General features: G+C 48.2%; 1 protein-coding gene across 6 annotated transcripts in view; it reads left to right on the top strand.

Annotated features, from left to right (window-relative positions):
- DROSHA (drosha ribonuclease III) overlaps positions 1-20066 on the top strand; it is a 147961-nt gene that overhangs the window by 89244 nt on the left and 38651 nt on the right. For all 6 annotated transcript variants that reach the window (XM_075540894.1, XM_075540898.1, XM_075540897.1 and 3 more), the window contains 6 exons: positions 3653-3760; positions 4535-4673; positions 5034-5094; positions 14566-14625; positions 15837-15936; positions 19588-19690. In XM_075540894.1, the coding sequence (XP_075397009.1) occupies positions 3653-3760; positions 4535-4673; positions 5034-5094; positions 14566-14625; positions 15837-15936; positions 19588-19690 (571 nt within the window). The remainder of the gene's footprint in view (positions 1-3652; positions 3761-4534; positions 4674-5033; positions 5095-14565; positions 14626-15836; positions 15937-19587; positions 19691-20066) is intronic.

Raw genomic sequence — 20066 nt, 5'->3', positions numbered from 1 at the left:
ACTTATGTAGGTCTTTGTTCTCACTCGTTAAAAAAAAATTATTTTGGAGGGTCATGGGCTAGTTAGTTCCCTTGTGTTTTTACATAGATGTTGTTCACGGGTCTGTGGTTTTACTATTTTAGTTGCTCTATTTTTATGAAGGACTTTGCAGAGTTTTAAAAGTGTATATGCGACCATTTTCTCACAGTCTACCATAAGAACTTTTAAAAATGAAAACAGGGATCGGGCATGAGTTAGAGGGATAAAATAATAAATATGAGAAGTTCAGTGATTGTATTTCAACTTTGCAAAGATCGTTAATTTTAAAAATACAGGAAGCAATTACAGCAGCCTTGTAGATATTACTGAGACTTGGTTATAAGGGGTTCAAGGTAGACTTGGGTCCTGCATACCTTTCCATGCTTGTCACAAGCAGCAGATGTGTATGCAAAGAGAAACTGGCCCTGTTCATAGGAAATGGTGAAGGACTGTAAGCTCTTTCACTAAGAAGGTGAAAGGAAGTAGGCCTGGGTTAAGTAAGAGACATGGGGATCGTGATATTAAATATATTTTGTCTCTGAGAATAAGAACAAAGGGATAAGGTAGGCCAGTGGCGCAATGGATTACGCGTCTGACTAAGAAGAACAAAGGGATAAGCCTCCAAAGAGATAGATTAGAGCTTCACGTTAGAAGTAAGTTTCTAATAATCAGAGAACTCTAATGAGGGTGTAATTTGCCTGGTGAGCAGCCCACAGGGCCTGACTTTGAATTCATGCCTTGGGAAGGGAGTTGGCAGTGAGTCATCTTCATGAGCCATCCACCACTGCAATGCTCTGGGGCTTCCTCCAAAGTAAATGGCTGGAAAACAGTATCATAGTTGGCTGTACACTGTGTCCATCTCTGTGTGTTTTCTTTATACAGCAGTTAAAAACAAAGTGGGAAATTTACCAACGACTCAGAGCAGACTGGCATTATCTCCAAGAAGCCCATGAGAGCCAGAAAACAGTGTCCTCGCCTCCTTTTATCTCCCACGTGGAGACGCTCAGTATGTGATGATCGAATTAGACAAGCGTTTCATTGATTAGGGATCCGATTTGGGAGAGCTTATCTTTCGTCCTAAGTTAATCAGGGACCTATTTTTTGTAGTGTCAAGTAAATCCATCTTCATGTATTCTTAAATACTCTGAAGGCTGACATGATACAAAGCAGATGTCAGTCATGCAGTGGGTTGTGCTCACCCCGCAGGTTCTGATGAATAAGAATGCCTCCTTCATTCTCTTGAGTTCTAGGGAAACATTGTTAAAGAGAAAGAAAGGAACACACACACACACACACACACACACACAGGGCGGGGGGAGAGAGAGAAGTCTTCTATGAAATGTTCTCCCAGTAAGGAATCTATAACCAAGTGAAAAGTGATTAAAACAAAAATCTAAGTTTGATGCCCTTAGGTGCCTTAACTGTATCAGCGGTTTTATAAAACTTGTTCCCAGAATATTGGGTCATTAAATTTCAAATCTCGAATGGCCACTGGAGATCCTCGGGTTGAAAAGTATTGCCAGGAGCCTAGCGATGGGTTTCAGTGCTCTGTGAACCTCCTACTGGCGCATGCAGCCATGGCATGTTTGTGCACACAGGCCTTTTTCTGAAGGAAAGGGTAATTTCCCTTAGAAGCTCAAGAGCCTTGATCCTAAAAATGTTTTAAGAATTAATGAATTCTACAACATAGGGCCTTGATCGTAAACATGTTTAAGATTTAATGACACAGGGCTACAGTGAGCTGGAACCGACGTGACAGCACTGAGCAACAACCCCGTTCCCGAACACTAATGACTGAAGGCCAGAAGAGCTGTGGAGCAGCACGAAGAACACCAAACTCGAAGAAGGCAAACAGCCGTGAGAAAGACAGGGAAGAGGAAAGACCACAGTGGGTGTCAGAAGAGGCTCTAGAACTTGCCCTTGAATGTAGAGCAGGTGAGGTGCGAGAGAGGAACGAAGTAAAAGAGCTAAGCAGAAGACTCACGAGAAGACCACGCAGAGCATCGCAAGGACATGTGCAAAGAGCTGGAGACAAGGAAGAAAGCAAGCGCTTGCTTAGGAGCTCCCGCGCCGACCCGCGCGGAGTGAAGATTTCTGTGGGCAAAATACCGAACGATGCAGGGAGCTTCTAAAGAACATGCAAGGAACATTCCGGGTCCCAGCACCAAAATAATTGGTTGATGATCAAGAGCTGATGGTTTGAAGGGAGAAGTTTAAACCGCTTGGAAGGCATTAGTGGAAAAAAGGCTCCAGGCATTGTCAGAACACCACTTGTAATATTTCAACCAATTGGTGCAATGTTGGAAACACACATCTTGTGCCAAGATATTTAGAAAACACGATAAAGGGAGATAGGATTGAAGTTGTTCAGAATTTTGTTTTACTTTATCTACCATAAACACCCACGGAATCAATATTTAGGAAGCCCCCGGAAGAATGGCTGCAGTTGACGTGTGCTGCTGAAGACTACTGAAAGGACCGCCGGTACCAGCTGAATGAACGACCCGGTGCTAGAGGAAGCACAGCCGGAATGGTCCTCCGACGTGAGCAGGGCCAGACCGCCCCTCACGTCGTTGGCGCGTGTCCTCAGGAGGTACCGGTCCCAGGAGAAGGACATCCTGTGTAGTTAAGTAGAGGGTCCGTGAAAAGACCCTGCATGAGATGACACAGCGGCTACAAGCAAGGGCTCACCAGGAACACCTGTGCGGGCGCAGGAGCAGCCAGGGTGTTGCTCCGCACCTACAGTCACTGAGTCAGACTGACTACAGCGCCTCACAGCACAGCCGCTGCCTTTTCCTTAAAGACGGAGGAGGAGCCACACACATCCCGTGGCTTACTGGGACTGGCCAGTTCCAGCTGGACTGCGGGCTAGCTGGCCCGGCTCAGTTTTTCATGTTCACTTAATACTTCTAAGTACCCTTGGAGAAGTAACTGTTCTGCCTTCTAAGCGGTTTTTGTGTTCCCCGTGAGAGGTTGCTACTGTTTTCCTACCAACAGAAATGTAATCCCTTTCTCCAGGACATACATGCCCCTCTGCCCCATCTTGACTTGAGTTTCCTGTGACGCTTGTTGACCACTCTGGCAGGAGTGTCTGTTGATTTGGGGTGACCAGAGCACAATGTTGTAAGGCAGCAACTGAAGAGTTTTCTCCCCCTCCCTCTCTCACAACGAATAACTGACCCGGCTGAGGTCAGGTCTCCTCTGTGGGAATGGTTTCTTAAGAAGCACATGTAGGGTGATAAGATGCTTCATGGGCGAGAGGGAGACCCGGATTAGGCGATTACACAACCTCAGAGCAGAAGCCTCCCTTCATCTTGGCGTTTATCCTTATAGAAGAATCAGCCAGTATCTGTCCTTTTGTGGTTGACTGACTTCAAGTAGCTGTTCTCGGCAACTTCCCTTTTGCAACTGAGGAAATTTAGATAGAGAGGTTAAATAACTAGCCCACTCACACGCGGGAAAATGGCAGAGCTTGATGCAAACCCAGGCATTTTGGTACTAGGGACTGTCTCCCCTTTAGCGTCAGCTTACTGCCCCTCCTACAGGACCTGACGGGGGCCAGTAAACTGGAAGGGGTCTGGTCTGTCATAAAGTACATGGAGCATTTTAAATGACGTTGTCTTTCTTCCTTTAGCATGCAATGATGTTGCCAGTTCTGACCCATCATATCCGGTACCACCAGTGCCTGATGCACCTGGATAAATTGATAGGGTATACTTTCCAGGACCGTTGTCTGTTACAGGTAAGAACAGTTCCCCTGTAGAAGCTCACAAGAGCGAGATCGGAGCAGTGTATCCCGCAGGTTACAAGCAGTGCCCTGGATCCTCTGCCCGTGCGGGAGGAGGACATTCAGAAGCAGCGTCTGGGACCCCACCCTGGGTGCCTCTGTCGCTCTCAAGTCCTCTCGCCTTTTATTTTTTTAAGAGGGCATCTCCAAAGAAGTAGAGTATTGCTGAGATTTTATTTCAAACATGGTTTGCTCAGCCCTTGCTTCCCTGCGGCTCCTCTTTCTAGGCGCCGAGGGTCCTAATTCATTGCTGAAAGAAAGATGGTTGAGGGGTGGTGGTGGTGTGAGAGGGGTGTTAGATTTGCCTTCAGAGGGGAAATTACGGCAGAGCCCAGGAAAACTGACTCTGTGGGAGAGAGAATGGAAAGCCACACCAAGCTGGTTCCCAGGTAGTAGAACGCGACGCACAGGAGCCCTGTAGAAGTGCCCAGAGCGTGGCCAAGGTTATCCGTCTTCAGGGAAGCCATCCACAGCGTCTTTGTCTCATGAGGGCTTGGTGGGTTTGAACTGCTGACTCTTTGGTTGCCAGCTGAGTGCTTTAACCAGGCTCCTGAAATGGGAAGATTGGGGTTAAAATTGGACCAGGTAGACAGATCCCTTTCCATTTCATTTGGAGTGATTTAAATTAAAAAAAAAAAGCCGGGGGTGGGGGGCTGGGGGTGTATTTTTTTTTAAGTGGTTCCTCTGTGCAAAATTTTGAAGACTGAGGTTGTTTCCTTACCATCTTAGCTGGCCATGACCCATCCGAGCCATCACCTGAATTTCGGGATGAATCCTGATCACGCCAGGAATTCTTTGTCTAACTGTGGGATCCGGCAGCCCAAATACGGAGACAGAAAAGTTCATCACATGCACATGCGGAAAAAAGGTAGGTGCCGATGGCCCTGAAAGAGGCCTGTCTGGTGCAGCCTTGATCGCCCTCCCTGGGGGTGGCTCCCTGGTGACTGGTTCCTCACCTTGTCCCCCAGTGCCACCTGGCTCACAGCTAGTAACAACGCGCCCTGTGAGCCAGGAACGAGGGTAACGTTAGTGATAGTTGGAGAAAGCCTTCTTCCTCTGGTGAAGTGCTTTCTGTTAGTTCCTCCGTGTCACACATGCACAGATGAATTATTCTAATGTCAGATGGGGACGAGATGGAGAACTTTCTTTCGGCGACTCGTGTGTTCCTCCCACTGTGCTCCTCCCAGTATTGACGTGCGCACGTGCACTTTTCTCTTCTTGTTCATAGGGATCAACACCTTAATAAATATCATGTCACGCCTTGGCCAAGATGACCCAACACCTTCAAGGTGAGTCACCTTTTTTTTTTTTTTGACAGGGTGAGGGGCAACAGTATTATTGAGATATAATTCACATACCTCACCTGTTTTAAGGTGTGTGCCATTCAGTGTTTTTCACTCTCTACAAAGTTGTTCAGCCATCACCATAATCTGTGTTTGAACATCTCCTCACTCCAGAAAGGAATCCTGTGCCCAGTACCAGCCTTCCCCAGTTCCCTGCCACCCATGCAGCCCCGGACAGTCGCTCATCGCCTTCCAGTCTTGGTGGACCTGTCTGTTCTGGGTGCTTCAGATTAAAGGAGTCACCCACTAGATTATTCTTCTTCCGCATTAGCCTAATGTTCACTGGGCTCAGCCATGAATAACATGTTTCAGGACTTTATTTCTTTTTATAACAACCAAAACTCACTTCCACTGAGCCCCATCCGACTCCTATAGACCCTATCAGCCAGCCCCTGGTTTCAAACTGTTACCACGGGGCCAGCAGCCCTGGTATAGCGCCCTGGTGGTTGAGCATTTGAGTGAGTCCACTGTGAGGCCGTTGTGAATAGTGCTGCTAAGAATATTTGTGTGCAGGTCAGTTTCTGTGTGGATATAGGTTTGATTTCTCTTGAGTGTGTGCCTAGGTGCGGATTTACTGCGCCATGTGGTAACTCCGTGTTTGACCTTTTAAGACACTACCAGGCTGTTTTCCAAAGTGATGGCTTAGTTTCACGTTCTCACCAGCAGCCTATCAGGGATCCAATTTTTCCCAAACCTCCACTGACGCTCTCTTTGGGATGACAGCTCTCCTGGTGGGTGTGAAGTGTTTGTGGTTTTCATTTGCATCTCCCTGATGGTTAATGATGTTGCACATATTTCATGTGGATTATTGGGCCATTTAAATATCTTCTTTGAAGAAAGATCTATCTGGATCCCTTTCTCATTGTTAAATTGGGCTTTATTTTTTTAATTGGCTTACAGTTTTCCATGAGTCTGGACTAAGCCCTTGCAGATGCATAATTTGTACACATTTGCTCATCCTGTAGGTCAGCTGTCTTTTCCCTTTCTTGATATCTTTTGATGAACAAAGTTTCTCATTTTGATGATGCCTAATGTATGTTTTCCTTTGTTGCTTATGCTCTTAAAGCCATGTTTAGGAAATCACAGCCTAAGCTTCTAAGAGTTTTCCAGTTTTAGCTCTTACATGTAGGCCTTTGTTGCATTTGTGTTCATCTGCGCCTGTGATGTGATGCAGGGATCATGCAAATGCATTCGTTTGCATGTGGAAGCCCTGTCACCCCAGCACCGTACTTGTAGAGGGGACGGTTCTTTCCCCCATTGGATTGTCCTGGTACCCTCATCCGAAACCCACTGACTGTAAATGTGAGTGTTTGTCTGAGCACTCTCGAGCCCACCGATAGGTCCGCCCTTATGCCAGTACCATGTTCTTAGTATTACTGCAGCTTTGTGGTCAGTGTTAAATTGAGAAGTATGAGTTCTCCCGCATACGGGGCTCTTGTGGGTCCCTTGTATTTCCACATGGATTTTTGGATCAGCTTGTCACTTCCTGTACAGCAGTCAGCTCAGGTTTTGTTAGGGATTATGTTGGATCTGTGGATCGGCTTGTCACCGAGAGCTGTGGTGAGTTGGAATCGAGTTGATGGCACTCAGCTACCACCATGGGATGCCTTGGGATCCATGACCATGGAATGTCTTTCCATTTCTTAAGCCTTTTTTAGTTTCTGGCAGCAATGACTGTAGTTCTCAGTGTATACATTTTACAGGTCTTCTGTTAAATTTATTCCTCAGTATTTTATTCTTTTTTTGTATACTAAAGTGAATTGTTTTTTTAATTTCATTCTTACATGGTTCATTGAATGTATATAGAAATATACTATGCTTATTGATCACGTATCCTGCAACTTGTTGAACTCACTTATGCGTTCCAATCATTTTTAGTGGATTCCTTAGGATTTTCTGTATGCGTGATCTTGTCATCTGCAAATGGAGATCATCTTACTTCTTCCTCTGCCATCTGATGCCTTTTATTTCTTTTTCTTGCCTGCTTACCCTGCATAGACCCTTGAATTGAAGTGGCAAAAGCAGACATTCTTGCCTTATTCCTGATGTGAGAGGAAAAACAATGCTATCTGGGTTTTCATAGAGGCCCTTTATCAGGTTGAGGAAGTTCCCTCTCTGTCTGTTTTTATCATGCATTGGTGTTGAATTTTGTCAAATTATCTTTCTACATCTACGGCATTGCCTCTTACTCTTTAAACCAACCTTGCATGCCTGACATAAACTCCACTTGGTGTCGACATGATCCTTTTCAATTTTGCTGGATAACTTTCTGTTTTTTTTTGTTGAGGATTTTTGTATCTACTTTCACAAATATTCTGTAGTTTTCTTGTGATGTCATTGTCTGCTTCCAGTATTAAGTTGCAATCCAGTGAGTTGGAAAGTAACATATTAGCTTTCTTTATTTGGTTTCTTAATTTTAAAAGATAACCATTCATCTATAAAGAACATGTTTGTGTGCCTTGAGCCCCGGGAGAGTCAAGGAAATGGGCAAGTTCTCAGCGAGCCCTTTACTGCCCTTGGGACGCTGACTGGAAGCAAATGCTTCATGATTCTGAGGCCCCCTGGCTGCTTTCTAGAGGGCTGTCCTGGGGGTGGGGTGGGCGGGGGGTGGTTGTGAGCACAGGAGACTGTTCTTTTGGCAATGGCAAGGCCTGTCACTCTGGGGATACAGTCTCAGATGGATTCAAGCTAGGCTTGTTCTTATTGCTGTCAAGCCATTCCGACTCATAGCGACCCAGGCCCGCACCATCCTCACAATTGTTGCTATGTGTGAGCTCATTCCTTCAGCCACTGTGCCAACAGTGGGTTTAAAATGAAAACCAAAACCACAACAAATCGATTCTGACTCCCCTGGGACTTTCCCTAAAAGCCATCTGTGGTGCGGCCATGGGTGGATTTGAACAGCGACATTAACAGTAGCAGAGCGAGTTGAAACCATTGACTCCTCTGTTGCAGGACTGGCCTTTGAGGCTAAGACAGTGGACAGCCCAGCTTCCTTTTCCACCGTCCTCTTCAGATAGCTTGGCCTGGCCTCCCTTTGATGTTACCGTAAGCCACGCTGTCTTGCCTTTTCAACCCAGAGGCAAAAGGAAAGGCAGGATGAAACTACCAAATGAAACTTTAAAATACACCTTTGAAGCTCAGCCACACGAAGGCCCCGAGGTGGGGAGAGTGGACAGCCCAAGTCACCCAGCCCAATGCCAGGAGTTCAGTTGGTTCACAGTGTCGCTGCGTGACTGAGTAGAATTGCCCCTCTGGCTTTCCGAGGCTGTGCATCTGTATGTGCCCAGGACAGCCTCATCTTTCTCCTTCAGAGAGGACTGGTGGGGTCGAACTGCTGACCTTGCGGTTAGCGGCCAAGGGTGTAACTCACTACACCTCCAGAGCCCCTTTGTCCAATGGAAGAGCCCTAAATTACATCCTCAGGGATCGTTGTGATCCTGGTTGTGCGTTACCCTTTTGCGTCAGAGACTCAGGCGATGAGTTGGGTAGTTGAGTGAATGGAAATGAAAGTCCCTGTCAGCTCCTTCAGCACAGACTCGTGCTGTGGACACCTGCTTTCCCATGGCGAGAGCACTTGGCATGCTCTTGATCTCCTGCACGACCGTCACAGCTATTGGAATAGGGAGGGTGTCCGCTCAGACCTGGTGGCTGACACTTCCGCCTGCTCCCTTACACGGAGAGGGCGTCTCGCTGCACAAGGGGCATGGGCTTGGGGAGGCTGTGTTGGTTCTAAAGGACCAGTTTGGGAGCCAGAACTGTTGGCAGGGAAGAGATGAGATCATCTCTCCTACTCTTTAGCACCTGGCCTTTTGCTTGTAGGGAGAGTGCCTTGCCATGGACACGATCTTTCTGCTGAAGTGGTGTTGACCCCAAGGGACTCAGAAAGCCCCCCGCTGCTCAGACCAGCTGCTCTCAGGTTGGGGTGCCCTCTTGGCTGTGCTTGAGAAGCTCTGCTCTCCACACCTTTAATCTCCCAGACCTTGGTCTAGACCTCTTCAGTTTGTGGCAGCTCAAAGGCATATGAGGCAATCGGAAGGCAAGGCAGGGTGAGCCCCACTCTCTAGGTTGGGGTGCGGGTGCTGTCAGCTAAATGCCTAATGGAAAGGCCCTCCACCAAGTGCTGAAGGCCCGGCGAGCACACAGCCGCTCCGGGCCTGTGGGTAGAGGGCAGCTTTCTGCTGTGCACCTGAATAATTGAGTTCACGGGAAATGGTTGGCCCTCTCCTCGCTCGTTTCTTAGTTTGCAGTTGTAAAACGGCACACCTTGCTCTCTCTGCTCCTTGTAACTGTTTGTCTGCCTTCGAAACCGGGGCTGTGAAATTGCAAGTATCTGTCATTCTGTCTCCTCCCCAGACGCCAAGATTGCTCAGAATTTTGAAGCTTGAGAGAAGGAGGAAGGGAGGGAGGGAGGGAGGCAAAGAGAGATGGAAAGGAAGCAGGAGACACCTGGAGCAGGTGGTTTGGGGGATGTTTCTGGCACTGAGAGGGAAACTGAGGAGCAGGACCCCGGCAGGGTGGGGACAGTGGCTCGTGGCTGAAACTGGCCGGAGAACCAGCCGTCTCCAGCCCGGCAGCCTGCTAGTTACTTTGCCAGCTGTCAGCTTGCCAGTCCTGGGGCATCGGACCCTAGTCCTTAGCTGGAAATTGCGTGAAAGCTTGCTGGAACATCTCATTTGACCTGCCATCCCCAGGACACTCTGTCCCCGCCTACTGGCAGTTTCTGCTCTGGACACCTGGCCCCAGGCCAGTCCCCAGCCACAGCTTTCTTTTCCTTGTGGCTCTGCCCATGAGCAAGACGGGGGCTTTGCTGGTGTCCCTGCCACCCTCTCCCACCCGTTTGCCCTTCGTCATTGGATCTCAGCTCTGGGATACCTCTAACATCTGCGAAACACCACCTCTATTTGCTTTCCGACACGTATTCCGATTCTTAAGAAACAAACACAAAAAACCACTGAGAAAAATTCTGCCTGGTGACCTCCCTGCAGGCCTGGATAGGACTGCCCATTTGGGTTTCTAGGACTGTTGCTCTTTAACGGGCGTAGCGAGCCTGTGGATGGGGCTGGTCGTTTCAGACTGCACACCTTGTGGTTAGCAGTCCCACGGTAATCACTATGCCACCAGGCCCCTATTTTGGATCTCCAGGGCGCTATTATTCATTGTGCTGGGGGGCTAATTTTCTTTACTGGGCTATAAGCCCTTTGAAGGTTTATGGTTCACTTTATTGAAATCCCCTCCCCGCCCCCTTTACTTTTACAGCCTTGCCTTTTACAGAGCAGGTGCTCAATAAGTAAGTACTGAATGAAAGAAGCCATTCATAATATAACTTTTCCAGGGCTGCTTACTTAGTGGGTGCAAGCAGGACACTGAGAATGGCCACGGCCACAGCCCTCGGGGTTTGCATGGCTGCATAGTATTTTCTGAATCTGCCTGGGGAAGAGCGAGGCTTATCTTTAATAAATAAGAGTCGTGCTGCTGATCAAAACTATACAAGAATTACCTTTCACAGTGGCATCGCGAATGTTAACTCTCAAGTGAATAAGCCTCCTGCCATTTTAAAGCGCGTCCCTGGTGAACCGCACGCATCCCTGTTGTCGGATAGATATCGTGCAGAAATGTTAGCGTGCAGAGGGGCTTGAAGCACTGGCCTTCGGGCGGCATGCATGTCTTCCACGTGTTATCGGCACCACCTTGGGGAACGAAGTGCCTGGAAAGTGGCCGTGGGAAATGAGAGTGCCCGGCGTTTTCTTTGTTCCTCCTTGCTTCTCTCCTTCCTGTTGGCAGTATTGTAGCATCCTATCCGAATTGGCTGGACCAAAGGAGAGGTCAGGGCTACTTGTGAAAGCCTGGGTCCCACAGGATACGGCAGTTGCACGTGATGAACAGTACTCGCATGCACTGAATGAAGGTGAACTCCACTGGCTGGATTTGCTGACTTCAGTGCTTCGGGCTAGATCCCGGAGGTGGTTCAGCAGGATCCTTGGGTCCAGGAGCCCCGCCCGGGCTCTAGTGCAGCTAAGCCACTCCCACACCCTGGCTGCTGGGTAAATGTGCTGAGTAGCATCGATTCCTGACTCCGAGCAGATTCCTGAACTGCTTGCCCTCAAGGCCCCTTCCAGCAGTACCATTCCACTCACTCCTTGGGATTTAGGAGACAAAGATGGGGAAACACCGCCAGCCTCTCCCGTTAGGCAGTTACCCTTGGACTTGGCCTCTCCCACCCTGACTTTTGGTCGAGTAAATAGCACTTTACAGCAATTACAGTTACAGGGCGGTTTTTGTGTTTTATAAAGTGTGTTTATAAATTCCTCAGACAAAACATACTGTATAAATGTTACAGTTAATCTAGAGTTCATAATGCCTCTGTTGACTCAGTTCTCAAAAACAAATGGAGTGTTTATTGCTTAGTTTATCTCATCCTGGAGCTTGCTAGTATTCAAAAGGGGGGTGCTTAAAGAACATCTGAACAATAGAGGAAAGAGCAAGCGATCTGATACTGCTGCCAAGTAGGACGAACAGTTCACGCTGTCTGATTTTCCAGATAAACTACTGGGTTATGAATTGTTCCTTGTAATAAACTAAGTGGTATTTTGTCCCCATTTTTGTTTATGACTTGTTGCCAGAGCTTACTTGCAGTATATACACAGACAAACATTTTCTGAATATGGGTCAGTTAGCTAACAAATGGCAAGTTCCCTTTTGAATAGACCTGTTGAAAACGTGACCTTGAACTATTCCACCCCCACCACACCCCCCACCCCGGACTTTATATTGTGAATTAGGCAGAGGGTGGCAGCAGATTATAGTTCTACATTCAGGAATTGGTACACACTCTGAGTCATCTCCTGCACTGCCAGCTCCTCAATGTGCCACCACGTCTCGGCCCTCCTTCCTCAGCCCCTCGATGGTGCCTTTAAGGAACTGCTACCTTTTTGATCTTAAATGGAGGGTGATTGTAATACTGGGTTGGATTTAGGTCCAGACCGGGCCCCACCCATCTCTATTCCAACCAGTAAGGCTGGTTGGTCTCTTTTAGGATTCTGAGTTCTGGTCCACGTTTTCCTCCCACTCTATCCAGCACCTTCTAATGCAATCCTTCTCAGAGCCATGGCAGTGGTAGTGGCAGTGGGCGCCATCTAGTTTTCCTGGTCTCGTAGTTGTAGAATACAGCCGTGTACTTGAACACACTGATTAATCTTCTGACTTTGTGGTTATTAAAGCCCAAGATTATGGTTGTTGTTTCCCTAAAGCTTCTAACAGAGATTAAAGTAAAAGTTAGGGCACTCTGTCTCCCTTCCACATATTATAGAGTTCAAAGCAGCTGTTGCTCTGACTAGGCGTCTTCGTATTCCTTCACAAAATATTCGCCCTTCCAAATGTGGCTGTGCTCCACCTCCACCCTGCCCCGGGTTTCCTGCCTTCTGTGTGAATGAAATTTTATATTGTGTCCTGCGCATTGCTAGGAAGAAAATGAAATCTGTACGACAGAAAATGGTTTTTAAAAAAATGTATTATTATGTTGGTTTTGGGGGGGGCGTGGAATAGGATAATAATTTATTTCTGTTTAACAACTCGACATTTCTTTCTTAGTTTCTATCACATCTCAGGATAGTTATTAGTTTTCTTGAAATTAGCCAGAGGAGTATGAGTTAATCTCATTATACTCTTAAATGTTGCCTCTATTTCTTACTGCTTTCTTTAAGAACAATGGCAGACACTTTGGGAGTCCTGATGTATTTGACAGGGAGCAAGCTTGCAGTACGAAATTGTTTAAATATATATATTTGAATGCTCTAAAAGCAAACTAAACTCATGCTATCGAGTTAATTCTGACTCATCCTTCCCCTGTAGGAAGAGTCGACCTGCCCCTGTGAGTTTCTGAGGCTGTAACTGCTAACAGGAGCCAACAGCCCCCGTCTTTCTCCCTCGGAGTGGCTGGTGGTTTCGAACTGCTGACCTTGCAGATCGCAGTCCCTCTTGTAACCACTACACCACCAGGGTTCTCCTTCTCGGCCTATGTCCTGGAGTTTTAAAAAGATGTTATTCCCCTGTGCGACTTTTCAGTCACCCTTGGCTAATGGAGTTGTGTTGGGGGGAAGAAGCTTAGGTGCTGTTGAGTTGGTTCTGGTCTGCAGAGACCGACCCCATGTACAGCAGAGGAAACAGTGCCCGGTCCTGCTCCCTCCCGAAAACCATCGCTGTGTGTGAACCCCTTGTTGGACCTGCTATGCCATCCTGGTTGTGCATGATTTTCTTCTTCTTTTGTCTCACCATCTGCTTTACCAAGCATGATGTGCATTTCTTCTGCCTTCTCTACACCAAGCCCCGCTGCAAGCCCACTCCTCCCTCAAGGCCTAGCCCAAGGGTTACGTCCTCTCTGGGGCCCTGCCTGATCGCTTCATCAAGGTCAATCCTGTCTCTGGCAGTTTGGTAGCAAATTGGCCGTGGAAGAATGAAAAAGTGTGTTAGGCCAGCATTTGGAATGACTAGATGCTAGCTTGAGTTTAGCCTGTGGGTAACAAGGAACTGCCCTTAGAATATTATATCAAGTCCAGTCATCAGTTTCAGTTCTAACCCTCACTAGACTGTACACTACATTCTTTTGTCCACCTGATAAAATGTGGAAAGACTCACAGCTACTTGGGGGTCAATCTCCTTGACTTCTGTGGGTGCTTACGTCTGATTTCTGGGGAAAGAAACATTACAAGGTGGTCTGCTAGACCTCATGCCCTTGCCCCGGGCAAGCCTGGATACAGGCAAAGAGCAGTCGAGATCAAATGGAGCTTTGCAGTGGGTGAGTCTGCTGCATAAGTGCTCTCTAAAGCACGGGTGTTCCCTGGAGGACTAGGGTGCGCCGGATCCAAGCCGTGGTCTTTTCAGTCACGTGGAAGATGGAGCGTGAATAAGGAAGAGCGAAGAACAGTCGGTGCATTTGAATGATGGTGGTCCAGAGAACATTGAAAGCGCCCCGGACTGCCCGATAATAATCCATCTCTCCCGGAAGAATGATCCTTAGAGTCAAGGATGGCAAGACTTTGTCTCAAGTGCTGTAGACATGTGCTTGGGAGAGACCAGTCTCTGGAAAAGCACATCATGCTTGGTAAAGTGGAGGGGCGGTGAAAAAGAGGGAGACGCTCTGACCCCGTGGCTGCAGCAGCATTGTGCTCAGGCATAGCTCAGCGGGCGCTGGCACAGCCTCCTGGGGGTTTCTGTAGGCTGTACACAGCATCGTGATGAGCAGGAACGGACTGGACAGCGCCCCTCAGTGACAAGGTGGTGGTCAGTGCTCCCGAGTAGAAGGAACACAGTAGGTCTCTGGGGGCTGAAAGGAACGACCCCCCAGTGCTTGTCCTTGGAGCCCCAGGAGGGAATATAAACAAGTGTTCTCTCCAGTGATCCTTTGCATTCTCCCTGCAGGATTAACCACAACGAGCGCTTGGAGTTCCTGGGGGATGCCGTGGTTGAGTTTCTGACCAGGTGGGTATGACTCTGCTGCCTTTCCCCAACCATGGTTCCATTTTACAGGTAAAACATACTTAACACGGTGCCGTCTCTGTAATTAGCCAGCTAACAGCACTGAAATACTGTGAATCTTGTCTTCTCTGTCAAGCTCAGCAGGCCCGAGCACGTGGCCCCACTCACTGCCCCCGCCCGTGTGGTCATGAGCCGGATCACAAGATGAAAGACTAGTGTCTCTGGCCTGTCGAGGCGACGTGGAAGTTGCTTACAGCCACAAGAGATCAGCTTGTCTTGGTCGAGAAGCTTCCGAGCTTCCATTCAATTTGTAAAGAAAAGGATGATATTTTAAAATGTCATTTCATTTTCTAAGATTTGTCTTGGATCCCTTTCTCACTCCCTCTGGTCTCAGGGGAAGGGAGGCTTAGGCGTAGCTTTAATGACTAGATGTTTGAGCGCAAGTGCGTGCGCGTTTGTGTGGGTGCGTGTATGTTTCCCCCAGAAGGGCTTTAGGATCCTTGATTTGGAGGCAGGGCCAGGGATGGGGTTTTGTTTCGCCATAGGCCCCTGGTTTCTCTTTAAGAGAGAACTCCTGCTGCCCTCGGCCCTCCCTGGGGGAGCTGCTTGCAGCCTTTCCGGAAGAAGGGCGCAGGGAGAAGCGGCTGCCTCTCCGAGCTCATTTGTGTCGGGCACCATAGGGCTACAGAAGCTCAGCTGCCCCAGCCAACCAGTGTGAGACCCAGGGGAGGTCAGAGGGGCTTCGCTGGGTGGTCCCAGCTGGTTTTCTGAAAGTGATCCTCCTCCCAACCCCCACACCCTCCACGAGCCCCTTGAAGAGCTTCCGGACAGCAGACTAGTGGACTCAGTTCTGCTCCACTCTCCCTGCCTGTGCTGGGCCCCTTACACCTCTACTGCCCCTGCATGAGGCCTCCCAGGAGTCTCTTCCCCAGCCACTCCAGCCAGATCCCAGGCCAAGCCTGTGTTCCCAGCCCCAGTGTCGTCTGCAGGGTGACTCCGCTGTTGTCGGCAGGTGTCAGTGCGAGGGCGGCGTGGTTGTAGTGCCTCCAGGTTTCCCACGCCGAGTATGGAAGGTTCTAGGTCATTGCTGCGACCCGCCAGTCAGCTGGTGCCTGTTGAGTGACTACTGTGTGTCAGGCGGCTGTAAGTGCCTCAGACCCAGACAGAATATCGCGGTGCCTATTTATGTGTCTTTGCTCTTTTCTTTTTCACAGCGTCCACTTGTACTATTTGTTCCCTAGTCTGGAGGAAGGAGGCTTAGCGACCTATCGGACGGCCATCGTGCAGAATCAACACCTGGCCATGCTCGCTAAGGTAAAGCCAGCAGCGGGGCGTGTGTCAGGAAATCCGGCATTCTCTCCTTCAGCCCGGCGTCATTTTGCGTTTCAGTTGCAACTCTGTGGAGCATACTGGAAGGAGGAATACCATCAAGTACTTTTGTTTGTTTGTTTCGGTTTTAAGGATTCAGGCTCCTCGTCCTGGTACTTCTGTGTTTCCGCGGCAGCTGCTGAGCTCCATGGTGAAATATGGTGATAACAGCGAGGGGATAAATGAACAGATGCACATGAGCTGAGTTAAACATTAGGGGGCCAAAAAGAACACAGGACCAAAGCAAAAGAGGCGAAACCCGTATTTCCCCATTGTGTAATGTTTCCGTACTACTGTTTTTTCCCATTTACTTACAAGCAGAACTCTAACCTTAAAATGAATACTCCCGAACATTTACATCTATTAGGGAATACATTTGCAGATCTTTGAAAATACCCCAAAGCACTAATCCCGTTCATTAAAATTTCAGCTATATATTGACCATACACCCTAAGGCTTAGCTGAAGACACACAGATTCATGCTGCCCAGGTCCCACTTTTTACTTGACTTGGCGGTCCCATATGTACCCAGTGTCTTCTCACAAAAAATCCGAGCAGATGCGTGGTCTGGGGGGCTTGCATGCCTCCCTGGTCTGCTTGCCCTTCAGCTGAGGGCCACTGATAAAAAGCGTGCTCTTCTCTAAGCTTGGGCTTGCGTATCTCAGAAGCAGAGACGGTGCTGGTCCCTGCCATACTGAATGTGTGTGAAGATTCAAGATTATAATTGGTGTTTTAAATTTGGTCTGCAAAATACCTGGCACTGCGCCTGCTTATAGTAATCCCACAAACATGTTCACAAAGGAATAGGCTCTAGTTATTTCCATTGTTGCTACCGCCGTTCTCACTGCAAATGACTGCACAGGCGAGACTGGGGTCCACTCAGCAGCCGACGGACCTGTGATTGTAAAGCACGGCCCTGAGGAGCCAGCGGAATGCTTCCGTGAGACTTCCTTGACTTTTCCTCAAGTACTTTCAGTTTCTTCCATTTGTTGGAAAAGTTAGAATTTGACAGAAAAGGACTAGAGGAAAAACCCACCGTGGTTTTTATTCGTGTGTTCTTCACTTGCCAAGGCCTTGATTGTGTTCAGAACGTGGTTAATCTTAGCGGGTGATTTTTATGCTAGAAAGAATGCAGCTTTGTCTTACGTAACATCTTCAGAGTCAGCATGAGAGCTCTGAACCTGTCTCTGTGGCCTTTGAGAATATAAATCATGAAGCCCTGGTAAAAACTATGAGGCAAAGGGCATGCTAACTTGGTTACATTTAGGGTTCAAAAGGGACCCCAGGTCTCAGATGTACTTGAAGGAGAGCATTCATTTAATCTTCAAGGGAAAAAGTCAAGACAAAGACACATCATCCAAATGAAAGTGACAATTAGTGTGAGGTTGTGCAGGCCTCCAGGGGTCTGCGGAGATGAGGAGACTTAGAAAGGACTTGGGAGGGCAAAGGAAACTCCCAAACGCAGGATTGGCGGCAGGTTAGCCCATCACAGCTGCAGAAAGCAACCGTTTCCGCAGGAGTGGAGACTGGCTCGTGATCGGGACACACACCTCGTGCCAGACAGGTGCGCCCGGGAGGTTGGCTCGGTAACCCCCAACCAAGGGAGCGACTCGTGGCCTGCAATTCCAGGAGTGACTTGTGGCCAGTTTCCAACCAGAGCGTATCCAGTCCGCTGCTCCGTGGCTGAGTGGGAGAGTGGCAGTCTCGTTTGTGGTCGGAAGGAATTCCGTGGAGTCTGAATGTATGGGGATTCCTAAATGGAAGGAGGGCATTTTGCAAGCTTCCTGCTCAGTCAGTTACGCTCGCACACAGTTATGGGAATGAGGTAACTCCACTTGAACTCTAGGCAGTACTCGATGTACACTTGCCACAGTGTGTAGTTGACTTATTTATTAAAAGGTCTGATCACAGACTTTCCCTTGGAAAACATGTGCTAATAATTTACAGGCACACCCATACCCCTTTTCCTCCTCACCTTAGCCTATAAAGCCATTTTATCACTGTAAAGGGGGTGTTTATAAAGTGTGGGGGGTATTTGTCTTGTTTTCATTGTCTGTGGTTCTTTCCGATCTAAATGGAAACGGACATTTAACATGCCCACCAAGACACATGATATCTGCGTTACCTTTTATCTGAGGCTGGTGAGACTCACGTTGTCTGAGGTGGTTCACCGGCCCGTGACTCGGTCCTGGTTCCGCGGCGTAGCTTTGCTTGCTGAGTACTTAGTGACTCAGATGACAGGGAAACAGAAACATTGAAGCTGCTCAGACATGCAGTGCGTGTGTCTTTCTCCTTCGTTCTCAGGAGCATTTAACAAAGTAGAAGAGATTCAGTTTGTGTAATGTAGTACAACCGAGTCTTTAAGTGGCTGCTGAAATCTAAGGAAAGTGAAAATATGGGGAAAAGGCAGCGAAATGCAGCCAAGGGGAGCCAGCCCACACTTGCTTCCTGAGCCCCGGACGGTTCTGGACCTGGGTCACAGCTGGCATCGTGGCAGTTTGAGGTCCACAGGGCATTACAACCACTCTTCCCAAAGCCCTTCAACTAAGGTCCCTGCATTGGTCAGGAAGTCCCCAGTCCTCAGAGAGAGACGAGTTGTCCAAACCCGTACAAGGGACTCAAGAACAGAGGTAAGAGCCTGGATGTTCTCAGCCAGTGTTGAGTTCACAGAGGAGACCCTCTGACGTCGGAAGCTCACCCCTTCCCGGATCATCTAAAAAAGCTCTTGTTGTAACCTCCGGACCATCCGACACAGGGGTTCTCCACCTTCCTCAGGCCGCGACCCTTTCATGCAGTTCCTCATGTGGTGGTGATCCCCCCAACCAGAAAAGTATTTTCGTTGCTACTTCATAACTAATTTTGCTACTGCTATGAACCGTCATGTAAATATCTGATATGCAGAATGCATTTTTATTGTTATCAATTGAACATAATTAAACATAGTGATTAATCACAAAACAATATGTAATTATATATTGTGAAATATTTATTTCTAATTACAAATAAATGAGATTTTTGTCTGGAAGCATGGTGTAGCATGGGTAACAGTCCTCACGCCGGGTGCTTGTATGTGGACATATCTGCATGTGGGCAGACCCGCCTGGAGATGGATAGAGGAGCGGTGTCTCTGTTTCTAAGACCATGGGAAATAAGTGTTTTCCGATGGTCTGAGGCGACCCCTGTGAAAGGGTTGTTCAACCCCCAAAGGGGTCGAGACCCACAGGTTGAGAACCACTGATGTAACGAGTCAGGAGAGAAAGCTGACTTCTAAAACTCTGGGTTGGGGTTGTGGCCCTCTAGACTTTGGGTGAACCCAGGGGCCATGGTTTTGCGGCTGAGACTTAGTTCAACCTTTGCCAGTGCTTGGTCCTACCGTGGACTTGGACAGTTTTGTTCTGGTCAGGATGGGAACCCTCGTGAACTGTCAGTTTGGGGAAGAGTCTTGGTTAGTCCAAGCTGAACCATGTGTACAAAGCTTAGTGACTGGCAGACTAAATCCTCTGAGACATTAGCATACTGAGACACACCCTCCCCCAGAGCCAGTTTGCCATTTCAGATGTGTCACTTTCTTGCTTTCTTTCATTTCCAATTTTGTAGAAACTTGAACTGGACCGATTTATGCTCTATGCTCACGGACCTGACCTGTGCAGAGAGTCAGACCTTCGGCATGCAATGGCTAATTGTTTTGAAGCGTTGATAGGTAAGGTCTCCTTTTATAATCCCGTTTCTTGCCTAAGATGTCTGGGGAGCACATAACATCCAGAACCGGGACTGGGGCAGAATCCCTTGTTCCTAAAGCTTTGGAAGTACCTCGCATCAAACCCATCCTCTTGTATTGCTGTTCATTTCCTTCTTCCAGCCTGCGGTGCTGCGTACCTTTCTTGGCATTCCTGGCCCTGAAACGGCACGGGATATTGCAGAGAGGCTGTTGGCTGGATTGAATGGAAGTGGATTGATAGGGAGGTTAATTACTTCCCAGGTTAGATTCAGGATCATGTCCATTAATGAACAGAATGCAAAACTGAGCTGTTGGTTTGGGAACGTTCAGAGGAGTTAATTAGCCGGTGATTGTGTGT

This window comes from Tenrec ecaudatus, chromosome 2 (assembly GCF_050624435.1).
Source record: "Tenrec ecaudatus isolate mTenEca1 chromosome 2, mTenEca1.hap1, whole genome shotgun sequence".
NCBI lineage: Eukaryota > Metazoa > Chordata > Mammalia > Afrosoricida > Tenrecidae > Tenrec > Tenrec ecaudatus.
Note: the sequence above shows the minus strand (reverse complement) of the source record. Positions and strands in the feature narration are given on the sequence as shown.